This window comes from Lissotriton vulgaris, chromosome 1_1 (genome assembly GCF_964263255.1).
Source record: "Lissotriton vulgaris chromosome 1_1, aLisVul1.2, whole genome shotgun sequence".
In the NCBI taxonomy this organism is placed as follows: domain Eukaryota; kingdom Metazoa; phylum Chordata; class Amphibia; order Caudata; family Salamandridae; genus Lissotriton; species Lissotriton vulgaris.
The window spans coordinates 1,316,825,693-1,316,851,085 of NC_141685.1; the positions used below are offsets into that span (position 1 = coordinate 1,316,825,693).

The 25,393-nt window shown below is 42.3% G+C and overlaps 1 protein-coding gene across 5 annotated transcripts in view; it reads right to left on the minus strand.

Moving 5' to 3' along the window:
- Window positions 1-25,393, minus strand: part of SLC11A2 (solute carrier family 11 member 2) — a 445,949-nt gene that overhangs the window by 143,619 nt on the left and 276,937 nt on the right. For all 5 annotated transcript variants that reach the window (XR_015309911.1, XM_086965754.1, XM_086965745.1 and 2 more), the window contains 2 exons: window positions 22,808-22,875; window positions 6,736-6,891 (listed from right to left, as the gene is read on the minus strand). Coding sequence is in view for 4 of the 5 variants with exons in the window: in XM_086965754.1 (XP_086821880.1) it covers window positions 6,736-6,891; window positions 22,808-22,875 (224 nt within the window). In the remaining variant the exon portion in view is untranslated. The remainder of the gene's footprint in view (window positions 1-6,735; window positions 6,892-22,807; window positions 22,876-25,393) is intronic.

Consider the following 25,393-nt stretch of genomic DNA (forward strand, 5'->3'; position numbering starts at 1 on the left):
ACATGGAGCATAATGTATATTCATTAAAAAATGAAGATTCATTGAACTTTGTGGATTGAACTTATATATGAAGTGTGCTTCAAACCTTTAGACCTCTGTGTCGTTTACACTGCAGTACACTGGGGAGTCTACCTCTCATTGGGGGTAGCCTTGTATTAGTCTTTGCAAATACGTTGATCGGTTCAGACAGCGTTCACCCCTGGTTGCACGCCTTACACCGTTACCTGTTATAACTCAGATCACCCTCAGCTGTGCAAATACCTCCTTCCTAATCTTTGTAAACACAGACAAAGCCAACAGATCTCGCATAGGTGAGACCTATTGGCTTGCTTGGTATGGTATGCCATATGGTAAGTTATAAGTATTTATATAGTATTTACAATGGATGAAGTACTAATGTTATACAATGGACAATGCCCTTGCGAAGGTGTTAGAGTGACCAGATTCAGTCAGAAGCATTTTAGGACCATACAAAAACTGTGACAATGTGCCATTTATATGAAATGAATGTAACATAAGTTGTAAGTAGACAGAAAGTCCAATAGGTTACAGCATTTGTTACAATGATGCTATCTGCTATGTGTTACTTTGGGTGCAGTGGTTCCAAAAGAATCAAAAACATCTCTTCTGACTGTTGGTTCAGTAGTAAAATATAGCAATAATCAGTGTTCAGTGGGTTTTCAAGATCTTTTGGCTTCTGTCCCACTGCACCTGCTCCACCATTCAAATCATGACCCCAGTGCCTGCGAGGAAATTGCACTTATGACAGCCTGCTTAGTAGTAAAATATAGCAATGATCTGTGTTCAGTAGGTTTCCTTGAGCTCTCCACCCCTATGCCACTGCATCTGCTGCACCATTGAAATAATGACTTAAGTGCTTGCAAGGACAAATGAGGAAATCGTTTATATCCAGTAATATATATGTTCCAAAAAAGGCACAGTGGCAGATGGAATATAAAAGCTTTCATAAGAGGTGCTATTAAACGTATCCAACTCTCCAAAAGGAGTTGCCATCAATGTCATAAATAAAGCATATGGTTTACAATTCAAAGTGAAAACCATGCACTGTTAAATTGTGTTACAATGTGGCTGGCTCTATCCTGTGAAAATATCTTCTCCGGGACCGGAAAATGAATGGGCCATAAACAGTGTAAATTGCCCAAGATCAGGCTGCTGCGGCGTTGTACCTTGTTCCAAAAAAGGCAGTTTCACAAATTAAATAGACTCACCAAAGAAGAGGTTTTTTGCAATAAATGTGCAAATGTTTTGTGCAGCTCAAAAACGAGATACCTTTTGCGATGGCGAAGTCTAAAATAAAATACAAAAAAAGGCAAAAGCTGGCTCCATGGAGAAAGAATGCTATATTCCTCTTTCCTATCAACAATCTCACTTTGAAGTCAGCTAAACCAAAATAAACACCAGGCTCCAAAGAAAACACAAATCCCCTGCAAATGTGATGAGATCAGAACAAGATTTAAAGGTCTGATTATTTCAGAAAATGAGTTTGTGGAAGAATAGTGTAAACATGGCTTTAGCATGGGGAGGTACGCACTCAAGCTGCACAGCCTAGATGCAAATAAAGCCAGCAACCGGAAAGGCAGAAAACAAGAGTTAGAAACCACAAAGCCAATAGCAAGTAATGGGTGAAATGCATTCCCAGGTCAAATTTCTGAAAGTTCCCCAGATGTCTTTCGCATAGCCAGACAGCTGCACTGCCTGGTAGGCGGTGACCTTAAAAAAAGACATTCAACTGACAATGTTGCAACAGTGTCATGAGGCAACACTACCCTGGCTGTCTGGCTTACTGTGTAGTGACCAGTATTACGGTCACAGGGACTGATGTGCATCTGTTGATGCCTAGGGACAACCAGAGCTATTGAGGGAAAAGAATAAACAGATATATCTTACAAATTCCGTGACTGAGCATTTACCCCAGAATGGAAATATGAATACCTGAAGTGAAGTTTTGTAGTTGTGACCAGATCGAGGTCTTGAGTTCCGCAACCTGCTGTTGATAACCGCATGATCTGGCTCCGTTTACACAAGATTGCTCTTTTTCTGCTTAGCTTGTCTCTCTCTATATTTTTGTCTCATGATGTCTGATGCGCCACTAGTGTAATGAGATTTTGAATGTCCCGTTGCCAAATGTCCTATGCACCGTTTACACTAAGATTTTGTTTCTTATAGTCTTTACGTGTAGAACATTTAGTTGCATTGACTGTTTGTATTTGCAACACTTTTCCCTTTAACTATGAAAAGCCATTGGAACAACTGATGTGTTTGAACTCATCGGCTGGTGTCAATTGCCCCTGATTTGCAAGTTATTCAGATGTGTACCCTATCCTGTGTGTAATGCCTTGGTTATGGCCATAGAGAGGAATGGCTATTTTAACCTTTAGCCATTTTTTTGTAGTGTCCTGTGTCCACCAATTGTGCTCCTTTTGTAATCCATTCTTGGATTGGTGTTATATGTAGGCTTGCATCTGATATTGGCTGAATACACAATGCCAAGCCTCGAAAAATCTTCTCGCCCACTCGCTGTGGCAAGTCAGAGTTTATAAGATCAAGCTATTTTTAGCAACTACTCATCCGTTCTGGCGAGTGAACTCTGGAAGGAACAGGTGTTCTGTTCATTCAGAAATGAAATTAGCAACAAAGACTCCTTTAAATCCTATTTTTATCTTGACACATTTACAGTCTATTCAAGGACAAAGGTCAAACTTCAGTTTTTACTTTTTACTAATTGCTTCTTATCTTATCCTGGATGTTTTTGTCGACTGAGCTGTCTAACAATCATTGGAAAACAAAAGGATGTAAGATGTCAGTTTTTTTCTAACAAACAACATTTAAACAGCTTGTAAATGAATAGTACAAGTATTTCAAAATATATTCGGAATTACGAAATAACTTTTTTTAAATTTAGAAGTGTGATACAAACAAAAATGTAAGTAGAAGCAAAGCAAATCAGAACGCTTTACTTGGTGATGTGCAACTGACAAATATTTGCGAACATGATTTTAAAACATTGTACACTATATAATTTTATCAGTAAAACTACGTCAGTGGGAAATGTTGTGGCCATTTCAATGGCAAATCTGCTGATTGCAAAGTGTGCTATCACTTCATGATCCAGGTTATCTATTTATTAAAAGTGACAGCTTTTAAACATGATTTGAGAAACATTGTCTGTGTGACAATGTTTCTACTCAAGATACAACCCATATTATTTTGTTCTGTGATTATTACAGTACTATGAGGCAGCATTACATCTACGAACTTGAGACCGGGACCGAGGGAGAACAAACACGTCGTGCAGATCGAAACCAAACTGATTACGCATACCAAACAAATTGATTTGGAATAATGGCAACATTCTGAAGGTCTATCAGCAACGATGTACACCGAATAGAAGGAACTGATCATTTTCCTTTAAATTAAGGCCATTAATACCATGCACATCTGAGGCTCTGATCATAAAGTCTTGTGAGAAAAACTACAGCAAACATCCTCAATATCTTTCACCCTGAAGAAGTCCTTCGGACGAAACGCGTTGGCTACTTTTTTTGTATGAAGACTTTGAATAAAAGCAAGAAAGAAAACTTTAAGTCCTACTGAATTAATTTTCTCAATTGTTGTTCCGACTACTCGTCACTGTGTACTTTGTGGGGTGCTGAACGACTGTGTTGGATATCAAAAATGTTGGGAGTCTAGGGGTATGTGACTTCAGGTTCCTGGCACCCACAATATAAAATAATTGGACCACTAAACATTGGATAAAGTGCAGTCATCCTTGCCTTATACCCCTGTCCTAGTGTTCTTCATATGAAGTTGTAAAGGGTTTAGAGGTAAAACCGGCCTGGACTTATTTGCAGTTGGTGCAGTCCCCTGAAGTCTGTTTTAGTGTGGCTTGTTTTTTGTCAGGTGCATTGAGACTGAAAAATAAATTGCTTGCACCCTTGATAGGATGGGATGTCTTGCCTGTTTCAATTATAACCTGGGCTTTATGAAGGTAAAATGTTAATAGTTTTATTGTTTTTATTTTCCATACCCACTGTTGGGCTGGTTTTAATGGTATTACTGCCCAACAAGAATTATTATGTTGTTGAAAAGATGGATGTATCAAGGGCATTGGAGCTCAAGCTTTTTTTTTTTTATAAGTGGCTTAATGAGCCTAGTTACCTATATTAAAGTTTAAATGTTTATGATTTTATTTTAAAGAAGATGTTTTACATTATTGTTTGGTGCTGAATTGTATTTTATTCCCTTTTTTTTAATGAATGTAATGTTGTTTGACGTGTATGCTTTTATGGATTATTGCTCAATCCAAATAAAGATTATTTGATTGATTAATTGACTGATTTACCTGAAAAGGGATGCGTGTTCCACACAACCGTTGGCTGCACGCCTTCACCTGCAAACACCCGAGCGTCTTGCTAGCAAAACATTTCTGGATCTAGTATGACACCTGAAGAATTTCACAAGGTGAGGAATCTGCGTTTAGATGTCTCTATCAGAAATGCTTTTTTGCATAACCATTTTGGTTAGAAAGATACTGAGGGGATACAATATGTTAACATCCCCCAAAACATGCATTTTCTGACCTCAGACGTACACTGGTCTTAACTGCTAACCAAATGGTTCAATGTTGGGCAGCTGCTCAATATAACCAGAGCCATGTAGGTATTCATTCACTAATCTTTAGGGCCCTATGCCGTACTTGAATTTTCAGCTTCTCAGATTTCAACCGTAGACCCAGAGTACCACTGCTTCTGTACAAACAGGAAGAACAAATAATCTGACTATGAAATACAGTGGCACTGTGGGATTACACTGGACATCATGGTGACGGATAATTGACTCCTCCAATGGCGAGCACCAAAACAAAAATCTTTAGTCATTTTGAACAATGTTTCTGGACTAAACTATTAGATTGTGGAGTAACACACAGCATGGGAATTTAGAAAATATTCATGCTGAACAACAGTACGGAAGTAAATAAAAAATAAGTGCGAATGCATACATATATGTATATGCCACATACATATCCAAGCACTTAAGTGGAGCGTTTACACCAGGGAACGAGGAAGAACAGATGTTCAGGCTGAAAACCAAGAATGTGAAGCAGTTCTATTTAGATTACCTGCATGTAAATTTGTTAACAGCTGAATCTCTAAAGTGTGACATTTACCCCCCACTCCCATGATTTAATGCATTAAACTGTACACTCTAGCATGTAGACAGTACAGTGAAGGATCAAGTAAATAACATTTCAGGGAATTGGACAACAGTGTAAATAACAAGTACAAATAAACATTTGCGAAATGAGCAGAAGGGAAGCTATTCAAAATACAGCAGCCTAAAAGAGGCATAGGGTGGCAGGTTTTAACACCCCTATGTATACACATTTCGATAACCACTACCTCTTTAACACGAGTGCATTCAGTTAGCACAAGTCTGCATGATCCATAATGTGAGTGAGCTGATCTTATGAGATTTGCTTTGTTTGTGTAGAAATTGCCTGATAATCTGTTGAATTTTGTGTGCAGTGTCAAATGAATGATGTTTCACACTGCACATTATTAACTGCAGCTTGAAAGAAACTTTCCACTTCCATGTTTTATTAACAGGGAGGAGGTCAATATTTCCTTGTAAACAAACCTTGTTAGGTCTCTAGAAACCCCTCTACTGGATTTCAAATGCAACATTTAATAATGCTTACAATGCTTCATATCAAAGCATTGTGTCTGGCAAATGTTTATGGGATATGAGAACAAGAGGGTTCATCATGAAATGTGCCAACACGCACACTATAAACAAAGCTATGGGATATAGGACATGTAAGGTCCCCTCAATTAGGGAGGAGGGAGAGTGTGTGTTGGAATTCTGGGAGGCATTCTACCCAAAGGGAAACAATACTGAAAGCCATCAGGTCTGCAGCTCATATGCACGGGGTATTAGCTGGCTTGGCAGCAAGGCAGACAGTTACATAGTGCAGCATGGCAAATAGCGAGAAAAGACTAATCTACTGAGGATGTGTGATAAAAAATATTTGGTGCATATATTTTACTTAATTTCATAATATTCATTAGGGTAGAGATAATTATTCTGGTGATAATTCTAATACATATGATGTGCTTTAGATTAGCACATAATATACGCTATTCTAAAATACAAAGATGTATGTTTTGTGCCCTATGGAGGGAGTGGGGATCCTGTGTGCGGCTCTTCATGTATACACTGCAAGAGATTATCTGACAAGTGAGTCATATTCCTAATATCGCCCATACTCCAATGAGTCTATCCCCAAGGAAGGTGTGGGAAGCAGAGGTCCATTTTCCTTCTGTCCATTGAGGCCAAAGCTACATATTCACCTCTAAGGGCTGATGATTTTTACTCTGGTGTGACACCTAAACATGGGTGGGGGATGGGGCAATAAGACCTAGGAAATTAGGGAATTGGGTCAAGTGGGTAGGAAATTCAGCGAAGGAGCAAATCTAGGATGGCGATGCTGGGGGATGAACAATGATAAGGAGGAGATGTGAAAGCTGTGGAACATTTTGAAAACATTGGTTAGCAAGCTATGAAAAGACATACACATTTCCAAAACCATCTGTCACTCTATCTTTACATTCCAAATAGGATGGTGATGCTAAGACAAGGTATAGTTGGAGAAGAACGCAGTGGACAATTAAACCTCAGTTTCAAATCAAACGAAGTCCAAATCATCTCCCTCACCTTGACCAGGGCAGAATGTAGATACATGTTGTGCGGCATGATGACTGCTCCTATTATGCCTACTGCCTGCTCAAGCTGAGGAGTCTTACAGTTGTCACAGTAAGGGAAGAACATGCCTTTCAGCAGCTGACCCTGATCAGGTTTCACAGTTATATACTGTTGAAGAAAATAAAATCAAGTTAAATGTAAAACTGTTTATGACTGATTTACCTGTGCACAATGTATTCATGGCTCACTCATTTTATTGTAATGTCCATATATGAGAACATCCTGTTAATATATGGTGCTCAAAATTGGGGTTACAGCCACATTCAATACTATTCTTCTACAAAAACAGGAAACAAGACAGCAAGAGATAATATTATTTGCTTAGGATTACACAATTTGGTCTAATGGGAGGCAGATTACAAATTAAGTTCCTGATTAGGCAGTCTTCAACTTACAAACTGGACTATATCACACTTCTCATTACTCCATATTCCTGCCTAACTGAAATCAAATGACAACTGCTATATTCAACACACAAATCAAGAACAGATCTATACATAAAACGCATGATATTAAATTTGTTTTTGTTTTCAGGCGGGTGTGATAAGTTAGAAAAACATGCAGCAATACGGCTGGAAACCTTTATCACAGGATGCGCTCAGACCTGTAGCCAGTTCTGCAGGTCCTGAACACTAGGTAGCAACATCTGAGGGATGAATGGTTTTCAGTACAAAAGCCATTCGTCCAAGCATTTTTGGTAGACATAGCACACTACATCAATATTGTAAAGTCAATTTCTACATTTTTGTAAGCAATTTGTCTCCCAGGCACATTTTTTGAAAATTTTGAACAAATAGTGAATACAGATCACAGTGCCCTAGGACTATTAAATACAACCTCATACGTGTGGTAGAGTTTGGGAGTCTCCCTCAAATGAAATCCTGGTGGGAGATGTTTGGCAAATTTTGCCTCCTAATGACGATTACCGAGTAATGTTGGTCAAAACTGGGTGTAAAATGAATGTGCGTTTAACTGTCATCTCAGGACACTTAAACATATGATAAAATCACAGGCTCTTCAAGAATTAAAAAAGTGAAAGCAAAAATATCAAAACAAACTTTCTGTCATGTTCCGGTCTATCTAACTCTTTTTATGAATCATGTAGCTCAGTGGGGTAAAGTATCCACCCCAACAATGTGTTTATGACCCCATAGTATAAAGTTTGAATCCTGGGGGGTCCGTTATGCATTTCATCATTCTTCGAATTCATAGAATAGGTAACCTTTAGTTGAGGAAAAAACATCTATTTTCTTTAAACAGCATCAAGATATCTCCTCCGGGGTAAATATTTGCTCTACAAACCTTCTACAAAAAAACTTTTAGGGGAGGCGTGGCGAAGGTGGTAGATGGGTAAGACGCGGTTTCCTCGTCTTTCTACTCTGGTCATCGGCCTAGCCATACAACTATAAGCAACAGCCTTACCACAGCTCTGGAGCGGTCCCGACACTTCAGGGGAGGGGGTGAGAGGAGCTTGTATACTGGGATGAGCTTCACTCAGAAGTAGTCACTGGCCGTCTTTGGGAGCGGCCTCCGGCAGCTGCGGGGAACGCCTGCGGCCTCAAGCCTGGGTGGGGCCCGGGGCAGTGAAGACCCACGAAGGGTACTCAACCCAGGCCCTGTCCTGCCTAGCACTGCGCTCTACTTAAAAGCAATGACTGTGGGTGAGCCACCTAGACTGTGGCCCGATGATTGCCTGCCCTGCTGTGATGTGACGTGGAGAGCTGCACGGATTGCCTCTCGGGCCTGGGACGCTTGCCGGGGCCTAGACTGCCGGGGGTGTCTGAGCTGGCCCGCACCATGCTTCGACGTGACAACTTGGCGAAACCACCCGTATGGTTGTGGGTAAGAAGAGCGCAAGTTGGAATCTTGGAGCGATGGCAACAGCCTGCTCTAAAAAGAACTGCACCCTCAAAGATATGCCTTCCAGGCTGACTGGTGGTCCCTCAAGCGCCTGCCCCCTAGCATCCAACACACCTCAGCTGCAGGATGACAACGCTGTAGAGGAGCCGGTGACTCGCTCCTTCCTCGAATCCCTCTTTCCCTCCCTCAGCGATGACCTACAGGCAGCTAAAAGGGTCCTCTTCCAGGATATAAAGGAGATCCAGAAGGAACTGGTCTCCCTGGGTGATGGTGTAGCAACTTTGGAGGAGCAGGGAAATGGTCAAGTGGAAGATGGGGAGAACCTACAGAAAAAGATCTGCCACTTCCCATTTGCGAAGCATGGGGGAGCCCTCATCATGGGGACATCCATGCTGCGTCATCTTTCATCTTGATGGGAAACTTTTCCAACTACGATCCCTGGAAGAAACTTGTGTTGGGCATAGACCTGGTTGTGGATGGAACACCATCGAAGACCTCCCCGTCCCGCTCAACAAGTCGCCAGACTCGCTGGCGGGGACGCAGGGAGGGGAAGTAGTCACCCAGATCCCACAACGATTGCTGAGGGTCAACAGGCAGTGCTGGAGTTTATGCCTACGGTGCTGGCTAAGACTGACCCTTCATAACATGGCTGGACACGTAAATAACTTCATTCACATTGTTGGCTGGCCGGGGGAGAGGGGAAATGGTGGCCACAGGTCGGACCCCTTATGTTTAGAACTTTAGAACTGCAAGTCAGTTTTCTTAAACTGTACGCTCATGTTCTCATTAGCATTCCTAATCGTTTTCTCTTTGGGGGTCTGTCTGTTAGAAATTATACTCATTTCCACAGCAGTTACACCGTGGTACATACACAGCACCAGCAGGGTCTGGTAAACACAATGCCAGATGTTTTCCTAGCAACAGGGTGATGCTTACGATAGCCTCTAGGCCGCTGAGCAAGTCTAATGACCGCCACAACCCATAGGCTTCTCACCCTCAATGTGAAGGGCCTCAATAACCCAGTAAAACACAAAGCGGTTCAGTCATATCTGGAGAATTCAGGGGCAGATATATGCCTTCTCCAGGAGACCCACCTCTTCCCAAAAGACTGTCACCAACTTCGCTCACTCACCTTCCCCCACCAATGTTTCTCCTCCATGTAGACCAAGACGGCGGGAATGGCCATCCTGGTAGCACATACCTTGAAGGGGAAGAATGGCTCTACGGGCCAGAACTGAAAGGTCGACTTATCACTTCACTCTCAACGACCGATCTTTTGTGGTGGGCACTATCTATGCCCTGAATGAGGGACCGGAAGCCTTCATACGCACAGCCTTGACTGAGGTGATGTCCACACCGGAGCAGAGGGTCATGATCGGTGGGAGATCTCAATTTAGTCCTGGACAGTGACCTAGATAGGTCGACACACAGACACGACCAATCAGGGGCCCTGTCGAAAAGCGGGCATGGGTGGATTAAAGACATGGGACCTCAGGATTTATGGAGATCATTCCACACACACACGCAAATATTCCTTTTTCTCGCTATGCTAGATTAGATTACCTACTTGGTACATGGGACATATACACGCTCACCTCTGAAGCGGAGATTCTCCCAGCTGCGCTTTCCGACCACACAGAGGGTTCACATTCAATGGCACATCCTCCGATGGTGTTCCCTACACAGACCAGCCACTTAAGAGACACAATGTTGCAACGCCCTGAAGTGGTCCATCAAGCCATAACTAACCTTGCATTAAAAGTCTTCCGGAGGTCTCTATTGCCAGGCCATGGGAAGCTCTCAAAACGGTTATAAGAGGGGAATTCATTGCCATCTCTGCAGAAGATAATAAAATGTGCAAAGAAAAGGAGGATAACTTTTCTCAACAATTGAAAGAATTGGAGCGCCGAGAGTCTGGCGTCAACAGGCAGCTCTCTGCTCATGATTGGTAAGCACAGATCTCGACAGGGCGAATATGCCACTCTATGCCTCTGGGACTAACAAGTTGTGTGGGTGGCAGCAGGCCTTTGGAGTTTTCTCATTACATACCCCAAATGAAGAGCTCATCAGCGATGGAAAAGTAATAGTAGAAGCATTTAAAGATTTTAATGCTGAGCTATACACCGGCCAATGCCTTGACCCTGCAAACTTTGCCTAATATCTTCAAGACTCGCACACGTCCCCCAACCATTTGGAGACACTAGAGGACATCATCGGCTTAGATGAAGTCATATCAGCCCTCTCTCAATTGAAAACCTCGAAATCTCCGGGCCCAGACTGGTATTCATCTATTTTTTATAAAATTTCTGTTACACTATTTCCCCATTCTCCCAAGACTGTTTAATTCCTACGCCACCCCTGCTGCCATTCCTGCCTCAATGTTGACCGCCTCAGTGGTCTTCATACCTAAGCCTGGAGAAGACAAACAACGGTGCAGTTCATACCAACCAATATCTCTTGAATGTGGATCTCAGGTTATTCATGGGTATCCACGCTTGAATCCTCAGCACTTATCTGACCTCTTTCATCGGACTATGTGGGTTTCCTCCCCCAGAGACAAATGAGCGACAACACTAAATGCATACTACATATTATATAGAAAGCAACACGCTCTTTCGGAGAGCTTATCCTCCTAGCGATCGACATCAGAAAGGCAATAGACGGAGTCCATTGGCCTTTTTTTAATGGAACAGGTTCTTGCTCACTTTGGGATTAGTGACAGATTTAGGACACGTGTTTAACTACTACCACCTTCCCACGGCAACAGTAAGAGTGAACGGCGATGTTTCCGCCCCCTTTCCTATAAGCAGAGGCACACGACAATCAGGGGTGCCCATTGTCGCCTGTTATTTGCTCTGTATATGGAGCTCCTAGCTCAAAGGTTTGGGATAAGCCCGAGATCAATAGGGCCACCTTTGGAGGGAGCAACACACCATCAATGTATACATGGACGACATTGTGGTGACTCTTGATAACCCATCCATGGCTCTATCGGCCGACAGAATTGGAGACTTTCAGGATTTCAAGTTAATGTGACCAAGTCCCAGGCACTCAATCTGTCATTGTCGCCATTTCTTCTTCTCTTAATTACTACACTTAACATAGACTGATCAGAACCGATCTATCTCGCTGGAAACATCATCAGATCTTATGGCTAGGGAAGAAAGAAACCCTCAAAATGACCATCTTACTAAGACCTCTGTCTTTTCCAAAAGCTCCCTCTGGCTCCACCAAAGGGGATGATTCCTAAAACTGCAAATTGGGTTAAGCCAGTTTGCTTGGCTCTGGAAGAGACCGTGCATGAAGAAAGAGCTAAGCTACCTCTCACCTCACACCGGAGGTTTGGGCATGCCGAACCTCCAATAATACTACCAAGCGGCCCAATTAAGCTATCTGGTTGAATGGAATAGGGCAGAATCAGAAAAGCACTGGTTATTTCATAACAAAGCAGTGGGGGGTACTACTCTCTGGAAAATCCCCTTTTTGAAGCAGACACACCAATCTAAAAGTCTTTACTTATCCCCCATCACGTAAGTGACTATGGACATCTGAGACCAGACCAGCGCCAAACGTGGTCTCACCTCCTTTTCCTCCCCTTTAACACCATTGTTTGACAATCCAGACTTCTCTCTGGGGTTGAGCCCCAGAACATTCGATATGTGGCGACAAACAGGCTGTTGTTCAATGGGCCATATGTTTGATGAGGAGAGAGTGATCCCTTTTAATCACCCACGCGTAGACTTGGGTCTTCCCAAAACATAATGCTTACACTATCTGCAACTTCGTCATTGGTTCTGGCACCCAGACAATAGATCTGATACTCCGAGCTACCTCATCCCACATGAGAGATGGCTGATCACCAAATCTTCCGATAAACAACTCATTTCCGAATTACATGCCCTTCTGAACTGGCCTTCCAAGCACATGTATAAAGCCAGTCAACATCGGTGAGAGGTGGAACTGGGTAGGCAGTTGAGTGACAAAGAATGGGGAGAGATATATTTATGAGCCAGACACACTGCCTGTGACTCAGCCCTCACTAAAACGTTCACCAAAGTGGCCACGTACTGGTAACTCACCCCAGTACGCTTACGCAGGGATAAACCAGAACGCAGCGCTGACTGTTGTCCAGGGTGTTGAGCTCAGGTGACATTGGAATATCTACCTAATCTGTAACTGCCCGCGACTTCAGACCTATTGGAAACAAGTGATTGATGATATTGACTTGCACCTTAACACACAACTACCTAGATTTCCCACCTACACGTTACTGGGCCTACCTACCCCCCTTACGTACCCTACAAAATCTAGACGAAGGAGTCGAATGGGAGCAGCCATGCAGAACATTCATACATAGTCTGGGTCGATGCATATACCTACACATTTGGGATGGCTCTACCAATTGTGGCACATACTTGGCATGGAAGAATAGGCTTTCCTTCCCCAATCAAGGTGCATCATCTGGAGAACTATGGCACCCTTACTGATTTCTTCTTTTACAAGACTTCCGGGAACTTAAGTATATAAGTACCTGTCTGGAAGTGCCCCTAAATCACACTCATGTTATCAGCTTAAGTGATATGAATTGTGCTCAAGTCTTCTTATGCCTTCTGGAGAATACTGAATTAGTTTGGGGTGGTTGGTGGGAGGGATGTTGGGTTGGGAATTGTTTAGTTTGAAATAATTGAATGCCAAGGATTTACCCACACTGTGCTGTGCACCACAACGATACTCCTGTACTATGTTATTTGACATTGTCTGGAATAAAGAGATTTGAACCACGAAAAAAAACGTAAATATTATATTTACTTAAATAGGGCATTGGTTCCTAACCTGGTCTCTTACAGAACAGCGCTAAAACACTTGCATTTAAAACCCTCCTCACTGCTATCAATTTACTCATTTTTTCGACATGAAATCTGCTACGACTAACTTTCTAAGCTGATCCTTTCCATGTACTTCACCCTATGCTACATAGTGATGGCTCCAGGCACCCAGGTGAGGTTGCTGCTAAACCATTACACATGTAAATACAACCAACTTTATGAGAGTATTTAGAACTTCGACAAATACATTTTTTGTACAATACACACCAAGCACAGGGGTTTGAGGCTATACGATATTGCACCTATCCACTAGTGTCACGTTAATATCTGAAATGTTTAGGTGCTAAGGACAGGAGATCCAGACCCCTAGGTCTCCCTGAGACTAAAAAGTCTCAAACAAACACAATGTAACACAATGTCCAGCACTCTACAAACGTATAGAAATGATCTATTTCTTTGTGGTATAGTAGCCAAGGAAACAACAATATTCTTTATAGATAAACACCATATAATTACAACATTTCATTCATTCCATCCAAGGAAGTTAAGAGTCTTCAATGGTTGAGTAGTCAGGTCTTCTATTCTGTTCAAAAAAGGCTATCTTCATAAAAGCAATGTTGTAGCCAGTGGCTACGCGTTTCGTCCAAACGGACTTCTTCAGGGCAGGTAAGTCACTGTTTTTTGTCTAGTCTGATGCTTCATCTAAGGAGTTGTCTGTGGGTTCCTTTCTCAGCGCAGTTGTGCAAGCATTATGACAAATATCTTATAATCGGTAAATATAGTCTTTTCGTTGGGGGTCCCGTAACTTAAAGAGATATTTTCGTGCTTTCTTTAGTGAAGAAATTTACTGAGCCGGAACGTCGTAGGTTCAACTCATTGTTGTGAAACGTAGAACCGAAGCTTCATGGCATCGTAACCGCATTCGCTTGGGAATGCGGTTCAGTAAATTTCTTCACTAAAGAAAGCACGAAAATATCTCTTTAAGTTACGGGACCCCCAACGAAAAGACTATATTTACCGATTATAAGATATTTGTCATAATGCTTGCACAACTGCGCTGAGAAAGGAACCCACAGACAACTCCTTAGATGAAGCATCAGACTAGACAAAAAACAGTGACTTACCTGCCCTGAAGAAGTCCGTTTGGACGAAACGCGTAGGCACTGGCTACAACATTGCTTTTATGAAGATAGCCTGTTTTGAACAGAATAAAAGACCTGACTACTCAACCATTGAAGACTCTTAACTTCCTTGGATGGAATGAATGAAATGTTGTAATTATATGGTGTTTATCTATAAAGAATATTGTTGTTTCCTTGGCTACTATACCACAAAGAAATAGATCATTTCTATACGTTTGTAGAGTGCTGGACATTGTGTTACATTAAATACGTGTTTTGGAATACGATGTTCAAAGACACTGTTTTGAAGCACATTAGAACAGCAACATGTGTAAATTCTGAATACAAAAGGAGTCCCAAGAACATCTGGGCAAATAAGTTGTAAATTGTGTGGTTTAAAGCATAGTGGACCAATAAATTTGGTCATAAGTAGATTGAATTGAAAGACAATGTTTGGGGTTTTTGCTGGCACCTCAAAGTATTTTTGGGAAACATTAGCTAAAAATCATGCGTTTTGAAGAACATTAATCCTGTAAAGTTGATGAAACGCATTTCAATGCCTGACTGTAGAAAGTGAAGAACCTGCAGTGCCGAAAATGGAAAATGCACTCAGAGAACTAATTGTGTTGAGGGCAGTGTTTGGGAATTGAAAAGGGTATGAATGCAGCTTCATGGCATCAGGTGCTTGATACAATGTCAGGATGAAATGCACTTCTGCCATACATCATGCCACAACCATATCATCACCAACAATACTTAGCATGTTTACTGTACTGGAGTTCATCTGGATCAGGGAACTTTAAAGTAGTATTCCTGCACGCTGTTAGGTGATGTTGTGGGGCTCGGTGCCAATGTCATTCTTCTCCAGAAGGGATGAGCAGAGCCACATATAATCACCCCCCCCCCCGCCCCCTCGCCCATACGTGCTTATGTAATTTGCTTTCTTAGGCCGTCCCTGAGCTCAGACAGAGTCTATCAGCAGGTTGGCATGACCAGTGTGCATCGATCCCCTACATGCTAGTGCAGTGGCAGCAGCTTTAGCTCTGGTCGAATGAGCCGGTCATCCCTCTGGAGGCCACTTCTTCGCCAGTGCCTAGCAGATCCTAATGCAGAGAACAAGCAGTCGGGAGATTGTCTGCTTTTTGCACTACCTTTCCGTTCTTTGACCTGGGGAAACACACACACAAAGAGTCGATCCTCCATCCAATGGTCTTAGAAGCAATCAATATAAAAGTTTAGTGGACAAATAATAAAGCTTTTCTTCCTCCTTAGAGGGATGAGGTTGGGCAAAGAATGCTGGAAGGGTGAAAGCACACCTGACATTAAACTGAGTGACTACTTTCACTAGACAGAAAGAGTCTGCAGCTTACTTGCATACCTAGTCGTTGTTAGAGACCGGGGAAAGACAGTTTTCAATGTCAAAAGTCTCAGGGGTTGGTGCAGCAGCTGAAAGTGAAGAAAAAAGTGTAAAATATGTTGAGGTCCCACTGTAGCAGCACAATGGGGTTAGGTGAAAACAAATGTGGCAAACATTTCCAAAATAGCACCACAATTGGCGATTTAAATAAGGAAGCCTGATCTAACTACAATAAAAGCTAAAGAGTCAACAAACATCCTTTAATAGAGGCAAGCCCTTGCTGGGCCAAGGATAAAAAAAACAGCAAAACTTCAGACAACTTGGCTTTCAGTGAGTCGGTTTGTCGAGTGCCACATCAAGCCAGAAATTTGTCTCTGACCAGCGTACTACCTATTTAGCGGTGAAACACCTAACCTCCAAGATGACATCAATGACTTCAAGAGAAAGGTTGAAGGAATTCAACTGCCACTAATCAATCACCAAACATGGACATGCAGATTGTGCAGGACGGGGTGCAGAACTCTGCCCTGCTGCTATGAAAGAAGATCCTCCAGATGAATCTGGCTGACTGGAGGTCAGCTGCTCATGCTCAGGAATTCTGGGTACTTCACTTTCCTGGCCCAATCTGGTGACACTAGGATGACTTGGGCCCAGTGGTTTTTGATCTTCTTCAGAACTCTGGGCAGGAGAGGCAGCGGTAGGAAGGCATAGAGGGGTCTAGATGGGGGTCCAGAGCACCGCTCTAGACAAAAGGCGGCTCCTAAAGAGAAAGCCACCTTGTGCCACCTCCGGGTGTAACTGCTAGTCATGATCCGCTAAGCATCAACATCTGATGTAATCTGCCCAGGCGTTGAGAGATCCCGCTAAGTGGTTAGTCACCAGAGGAATTCCTTGGCAGTCCAGCCACTTCCAGAGGCTTGTAGCCTCCTGATACAGGGCCCAAGATCTGAACTCACCTTGCTTGTTGCAGTACCACATGATGGTGGTGGTGGTGTCTGTGAGCACCTGCATGAGCCTTAGTCTCAATCCTAGAAGCCTCAGAATCACCCACACTGAGATCTAAAAAAAGAGACTGAAACATCTGGATCATAGCCTGAATGTCCTGGACTCGCCGGTCCTGTAGGCCTGCAGGCGGAGATATGGAAATAAGCGTTGTGCAGGTCCAAGGCTAACATCTGTTTGCTGGGGTCTAGTGGAGACAGTACCTGGGCATTTTGAATTTGTCCTTTTGCAGGAAGGCATTGAGAAGGCGAAGATCCAAAATAGAGCAAAGTCCTCCATCTTCTTCAGCACACAGATGTAGCCGGAGAAACACCAAGTTCCTACATCTGAGGCTGGAACCCTTTCAATAGATCCTTTAGCCAAAACGGTCTGACTTCCTCCTGCAAGACAGACAGATGAGACTCCTTCATCCACCGTGATGGTGGTGGAAGGTGCAGTGAGGTAGAAAGAAATGGGATGGCGGGGTCATGATGTACAATTTGAAGCACCCATTTGTTTGAAGTGGTGGTCTGCCACCCCTGGAGGAAATACTGGATCCTGCCTCCAACTAGGGGGCTGTGTGCCAGCAAGGACACACTAAAGCAGATCAGATGCTTGAGGGGCGGAGGACTGAGCTGTTTGATGTTCCTGCTTCCTTGAGCCTGGTCTCTGAAAACATCAGTCTCAGCCACTTTAGGGCTAAAAGGCCAGGTGGGCTGACAGAGGGGTCTGGCTTTGACGAAATCGAAAACTCTAATCATAGCAACGGAGCAGGAGAAATTGTTGGTGGACTTGTCTTGCGAGAGCAGAGAGGGGCAAAGATGTGCTATGGCTCGACTCTCCTTAAACCGTTCCTGGGTCAAATACGCTTCTCACCAAAAAGGCAAAGGCCATCAAACACCATGCCCATCAGGGATACTTGGGCCTCCCCAGAGAGGCCTGTAGACCTCATCCGAAGTGCAACACTATTGCTCATTGCTCGACCTAAGTAGTTTGTTGTGTCCAAGCCAGAAATGATTACAAATTTTCCTACATCGCAACCATCCTGAGTACATTAAGTAAGGGATGTCCTGAGGTCATTCAGAACAGCAGTAAAACTTGTGTCACGAAGACCAAAGAGCATGGGAGTCGCAGCCAAGAGGACTGCTGGTCTTCACAGACCTCATAGCCAGGCACACAGAGAAAATATGCTTGCCAAATGTATCTATCGTTCTGACTGAAGATCAGCTGGAGGAGTTGGGAAGGCATTGTGATTGACTTTGCTGCTGGACACATGTACCGCAAAACTCTTTAGCATTAGATGTTGTGCAAGAAAGGATGGGTAGCCTGGTGCAGACAATGGCGACAAGGAACTTGCCTTTTAATAGGTGGACCTGAACAGGGTTTCATCCACGTGCCAAAACGGGTATCTGTGAGGGCCTCATTAAATGGTTGTAGAGGCTCTGCAGGGGCCTCCCTGGCCGGAGTACCTCAGTTAAAACATTTTCACCTCCATAGTGTAAAATTGAAGATCTAAGTCTTCTGCTACCTTTCGCATAAGGATTGAAGGAGGCACTTTTCTCAGTAGTAGGACCAGGATGAGATAAAAGGACAGTATCTGAGGAAGAATCTAGGTCATTTGCATCTTGGGAGTTCATCATACCAGTTCTCTTCATCACAGGATGAGATATAATTATCCCCTTCATTATTTGCCATTGTCCAAATCAGTGCCAAAAAGACTGTGTAAAGTTTGGCCCTAGTGTGTGGTAAGGACAAAGTGTCAGAATCGTAAGGATTGTCTGTTGGCTGCATATCGGTCAGGGCCAGGTGTGGCTTCAGCTGTGGCTGATTCAGATAGCACGATTGGTTGTAAATCCTTCTCTGGCATTGGGTGCTTGAACCGAAGAAGGCTATTGTACTCTTTGGGCAGTCTAATTAATACAACTGTTTAAACCAAATAAAGATTAATGAATCAACAGTATAATCACTTCCAAAAAGGGTGACTTTTCTCTTAAGACAACAAAGTCACATCTTAACAGAGGGCATATATTATGTCAATTATTAAGTAATATCATCTGTACCCATTCCACAAACATAAAATATTAGAAAATGAGTGCTCCTATTTTCCTGAATTATACTACTTGGAAAAGATACAATGTAATATTTAATTGTACTTTGTCAAATTAGTGTAATAATGAAATGCTATCCAAGGGAACAGCCTGTAAATAATTCAAGAACAAGGTAGTACACCTTGTTTGTGAGGGTGCAGATTTAATTCTTATTATTCACCAATATTCCCCATGTTGAGCCAGGGAAGTTGTGCGAGGTGAAAATATATTTTGTGTATTGTTGAAATCCATTTACTCAAGGCAGAATGAAATGTAGGGGAGATGCATTTCCCTTTCATATTCTGGGACAGGAGTAGATCTACAGCCATTTCCATGTTAAAAATGGGTTGGATCGAAGTTTGGGAATGGCCTTTTTTATGGCTATTCCCCATCTCATTGGGGAAACCATGCATTGACACAAACGTTTCCCACCACTGGAGTATGATTTACAAGTGCCAATTTGTTAGCACACATGAAGAAGTCCACACTTATTTACACCCCAAACACAAACCCCTCTGTGGAATTTTGGCAGGCATAAAAAAAGGAAATTAAGTCGGTAACTTACATTTATAACAAAATGTACCTTTGTGAATCTGGCACAAAAAGAGGGTAGGTTTATTTAAATAAATCACATTATATATGCAGGTCATAATAATTAAAAAAGGTTTTAACTTACTTAATGAAGGAGCTTAAGTCCTCACGGAAGAGTAAACAATGCCCATTTTACCAATTAAAGGAACTACCCTACTTCCCGAATTGTAATTTATACATGTAAGAAGAAAAAGGTACAAGTCACTGCTGTGTATAAAAACGTCTGAAGCCTTTTTTCCCTAAAGCTAAGTTTGAGAATTTCACTCAGTGCGTAAAATTAACATTTAGGATTAATAGATTTACATAAAAAAGAATATTTTTAAAATTATTTTAATTTTATATGCCTTTTTTCCTACACAGTGTGAAACCTGAAGTAACTGGTGCTCTTCGCTCAGCAAAGTGAAAGTTTGCTTTTAAAAAACCAAATAATTTTCGAGTTAACACCCTAGGAGGTTCCTTCTAGTGTGTCGGAGCGTTATTCCGTTTTCAGAACTACATAGGGTTTTCATGGCAGTCCCGAAAAGGAAATCAAGTTTGTCAGAACTTCTGCCCTACAAAGGATGGATGGTCTGAGGTACTGTGAGCGACTCCCTGATTCTGGAGGAACACTAGTCTGAGGTTTCTGCCAGCGCAAAGATGACATTTCGCTCACCCTAAATAAAGCAGACGGACTAAGAGTTTGTCAGACAGGGCACTCCAGCCACATCATGGCAGAATATCGAGTCTACTAAACTCTAAATGAGGCCCTTACACATTTGATGTAATTAAGCATAATCGTTCAACTGGTTTCACACTTTTCAGGCACAACTTCAGAAGGTGATCACATTGAAGTTAAGGGGCTACCTGCCTCATTTTTGATATTGGAAAAGGGCTTTCATGGGGGAAGGAGCAAATGCTCTGTCCCTGCACAGTATTTGAACAACTCAGTGCCCAAACTGATTTGAACCTTCTGGATGCTCTAAATATGAACTACCCTCAAAACCAATAGTGTAGCCTTCCCTCTCTCTCCAAAAAATGATCTGTAATTTTTCCTGCGCTTGACCAATTTTTGAGAGTAATCATTTGTGGATGGTGAGCAATGCCGTAAGTGTTGAACTGAAGATCTTTGAGCAAGGCCTGAAACAAAAACAGGACACATTAGATGACAGCTGAGATACGGTCTGGAGACTGCAAATGATATCTGGTGCTGCGGTAGGCAGACAACAAGGGAAACTAGGATAGCCCAAGGCCTCTACCGGTTTTTAATTTCAATGTAATTAAATTTTATTGCACATATTGTTCAATGTTTTTGTTGAATTCATTTATTCTTGCATTTGTCTTAATATTTATTTACTTGCATTAGCAACGACAGATGACATTTTTCTCCACACAGCAAGAATGTTACCACTGACCCCCATCCCATTCCTGTAACTGAGAGCAATCACTCATAAAAAATAACAGACTTCACAAGTTAGTTATAGTTCCTTGGCTCCAGTCATGCCAAGTAACACGCATCAGGCGTTAGACGAGCGCATTTCAGTGCGGTGCTCAGCATCACCGCACTGAAATACAAAGTCGTGCATTATAGTGCCTCCTCAGCTGTCACACCAGAGCGCTGCTCATGCACTATATTGACTGAAAGCTGGAGTGGCAGTGTGCGGTCCGTGCTGCTCCTGGCAGGCTTGGGGGCTACTCTACTACAATGTAACTCATTGGATTCACCAAACACCTTGTGGCAGTAACACATTCACTAACGTCAGACGTCAATGTCCAATGGTTATTATCGAGACAATGCCAGGCAGGTGAGATCAGGACAGGACTCTGTCAGACACGCTTTAAAAGGGCGGTTGGAACTGCCGCCCAGGCACAAGGGTTTAGTGTCTTTTGTTTTATGTATAGGTTTTCAAAACTAATGTTTGTGCTTGTGTGTAGGTCTTCTGTAATTAGAATGAACATGTGTTTCCTTTTAAAGGATTGTCATAGTGGGTCATATCGTGTGAATTTTTCAAAATGTACAATTTTTCTAATTCTTGCAAGAGATATGAGAACACATATTACGTACGGATGATCAGCTAAGTGAAAACTGTCCTCAAGTTAGTCCTTCATGTGCGAAAGACACGTTTGATACCGGCACAATGTGTCCTCCATACAGTAATGCGTATGTAGCTGCGGTACTGTTGTACAGTACATTTTCTATGTCCTACCCCCCCACCCCACAACCACTCCCCCGCTGCAGGGCTGGGCAGGTAGCAGGCGGCATGCCGGACCAGGGTATACTGCTCAGCTGAGCTCGGTGATGCCTTTATTACTGTTGAGCTACTTGTCTACAACCTGGCTGTGACCTGTGTGTGCATCAGCCTCATGTACATATGAACTTTAACCGTATGCTGTTTATTTTATAATGCAAATGACAATCTGTTGCATCCAGTAAGTATTATCTTTTGCATTTAACTGCGGGTATGTCTGCATTTGAGCATTTGTCTGAACTGGGGTGGTGTGGAGTGCAAAAAAACGATGGATTTAGGCCCAGATCTCTGTACTGGGTGAATGTATGACATTGTTCTGCATTCTGTCCATCAATTGTTGTTTTTGCATTTGAGCACAGAACTTTAATCAAGTACCACCTTGGAAAGAAGTGTTTAATATCATGGTTACACATCTGCTTAACAGTACAATCAAGTTACAAGGACACTAGGTTAGTGCCCTTCCATTTAAGATGCTTTGCAGCAGTTGTAAGATCATCTTAGAGATTCTCGTTGCATACATGGGTGTAATTTTTGATATTTATAGGTTTCCCTAGTCTTCATTGCTTGATTTTACTTGCGAGAAAGTGTCACTCATTGTCATTGAAATGTCACTCATAATTACACTGAAAGTATGAAACTGTCACATATAAGCAATCTGAAACCTTGGCAGGTATGTGGTTTCACTGTTTAATAATAATTGTGCACAGAAATACAGACATCTCACAGCAGCTTCACAGTATGAACAAGGACAGACAGATATAAACAAACATCATCTCACTCAGGTAAATAAAACAAAAGTCTAGCTCCTAGTTTATTTGTACAACTTTTTATAATCTGATGTACTCGTTTATCATGGTGTTATTTAATGATACAACCTATACATGAGATCAAGCCTAGTTCACCACTCCGTTTGTCTAGCATGCCTAAATAAACAGAGAGGGAAATTGTATGCCGTGGGAACCACAAAACATATTACCTCGTATCCAAATGTGATTGCCATAATTGTTATGAGAAAACCAAAAAATGCCTCCAACTTCCGTAAACCTATTTTAAAAATGAGATTTAGTTAGTTTTTTCAATAAAGAATAATATATTATTGCAACTGACCATATGATAAAGAATCAACTGTAACAGAACATAACAGATTCCATGATTAACATGCAAGCAAAAAGTGATGCACACATGTGACACAAATGGGTATCACCTGTATTCATTCACTATCTGAATGAGACCAGACAGAAAGCACGTTTTTTCAGGGAAACAATAACTATGTTCCCATGAGGAGCAGGGTCTCGGCTGATTTGCATATGGCTATGGCTGGGTCCAAACAGAGGTGGCATGGTGAGTAAATGAAAAATGGGTTGGGCTGCTACCTCCAGCAAATGCCAGTGGGTAGACAAATTGCAAGCATTCCTCTCATCACCCTTTGTGCGTTTTATGTAAGACAATAAAAATTGGTGCTTTGGAAAGCTGCAAATGCTATAGGGACCAGGGATTTCAAAGATACTAAATGGATACTGAAATGAATAACTCCCGCCTACCTAGGTCTGGTGATATCATGCAGAACTTCTGTCAACACTAAGAAAGAAGCAACACTTGGGAGTGTGGAAATCATAAGCACCTAAATGTTTTAAGACATAGGGCCCGATTTAATTCTTGGCGGTAAGAAAACTCCATCGCGATATACTTACCACCAAGAATGTGGTCCAACTGCCAAATTTAGATGTGGGCGAACTTCTGGTTTAATCATGACAAACACTACTCCCTCTCCGCAATGATTATACTGCTCCAACGGCCCTGTGGATTGAGGGCCGTGGAAGACAGACCTATAATTCCTCCCACATGATTTAGATGACTGGAATTAGTGGTCATTTTTCAATGCTTAGCACCACCAGGAAAACCCTGGAGGTAAGGAGCAGTGCAAACTGCTAAATGCTCTCCTCGCCATGGGAGAGGAGTCCCATGGAGAGGGGAGCATTTACATTTGTATTTTCGAAAATAAAATCCCACTTAGGGATTACTTTTTGAAAATACAAAAGAGAACAGTTTGGTACATGGCTCCATCAACCACACCAAACTTCATGAAACATTGACAGGAACTTCTGTGACGGCGGTTCCTGTCAATACTTTAAAAAATGCGCGGTCATTTCTCAATTTGGCAGACGACACCTCCATCAGAGCGACAGAGAAACGGGCCGCTTGTCAACACCAAAATCAGGCAAGAAGTTTGGTTTATTCAATTTCGAATAATCAATGCAAAGTCAGATCAGACACCACCACGCCAGAAACATTTCAATAAAAAAATTAAAGACGCTTCTCTTTATCATCCCACTGCCACCCACTGACTGACTCTGCTTAATTTACCCCTCCCCACTATGGAACCTGACCCTCGTACCCGTTCCAATGTTAATGAAACCTTAATTATGATCAGCCTGCAATATGCCAATACCCTCACAAGCACTTCAAATTTTATTTCCATTGCTATGTGCTGCAATTCTTTGCTCTCTATAGACCCCACCTCCTCTAAACAAGCACTGGCAAAGCCAATAGGTCTCGCCTATTGAAGGAAACTGGCTCTCTATATAGTGCACCAAAACAAGGTACACTTTGCACAGAGTCCAGGTGGCCCCTATTGGTTTATAGAGGCATAAGTAATAAACCCAAAGAACAAGTTACTTACCTTCGGTAACACTTTTTCCGGTGGATACAGTCTCTGCCTGTGGCTTCCTAACCTTTTGAATTATCGCATGCGCATGAACTTTATGCATTTTATTGTTGGAATAATTGGAATAATATGCGTTACCGAAGGTAAGTAACTTGCTCTTCTGATGGATAAACCTGCCTATGGGTTCCTCAGGGACACCTCTAGATAAAGCCGAAGAAGGAGACTTAGCTCTGGAAGAATGAGCTTGAATAAGACCCTCTAGGATTTCGCGGTTTGAAAAAATGCCGCAAATTTTACAAAAGTGCCAGGGAAATTGAAGGAATGCAAAGGTTAAAGTTGTACATTCCTATGGTAGAGCAAAAAATGCTTCTTTTCCCCCCAGAAGGGAGTTGTGATCAGACAGCATTTTTACAAGTATTCGGCATAGGTCACCGAAATATGTAACTGTGCGATTTGCTGAGCCCGACATGCAGGTCATTCATGGGACAGTAATAAGAATATTCCCTGCTATTAGGATGAAGGTTCTTTAGTTCCATGCGTTTTACCTAATCCCGATTCCCGGAGTGCTTGAGCAGTTGTTATTCGAAGTTGATAGCAAGCTAGAGTCCTATCCAATCCATGGGCACCACACAACTGAAGTCCCCACCTATTATTTTAGGGCAGGGTGTAACTCCTGCTAGTCATATCAATAACTTGTCAAGGAATGCTGATTTTCATATAATTGAGGAATATATGTTATTTAAAGCAATATATTTTCCATCCAATGTCCTTAGTTTGCTTCATCATCCTTCTTCATCCACCATTGAGTGACTTGAAACAGTACCCTGGGGTGGACACATATCAATACACTTCTGGAATGGGCTGAAAAGGTTGTGAAATATAATTGTCCCCTTCATC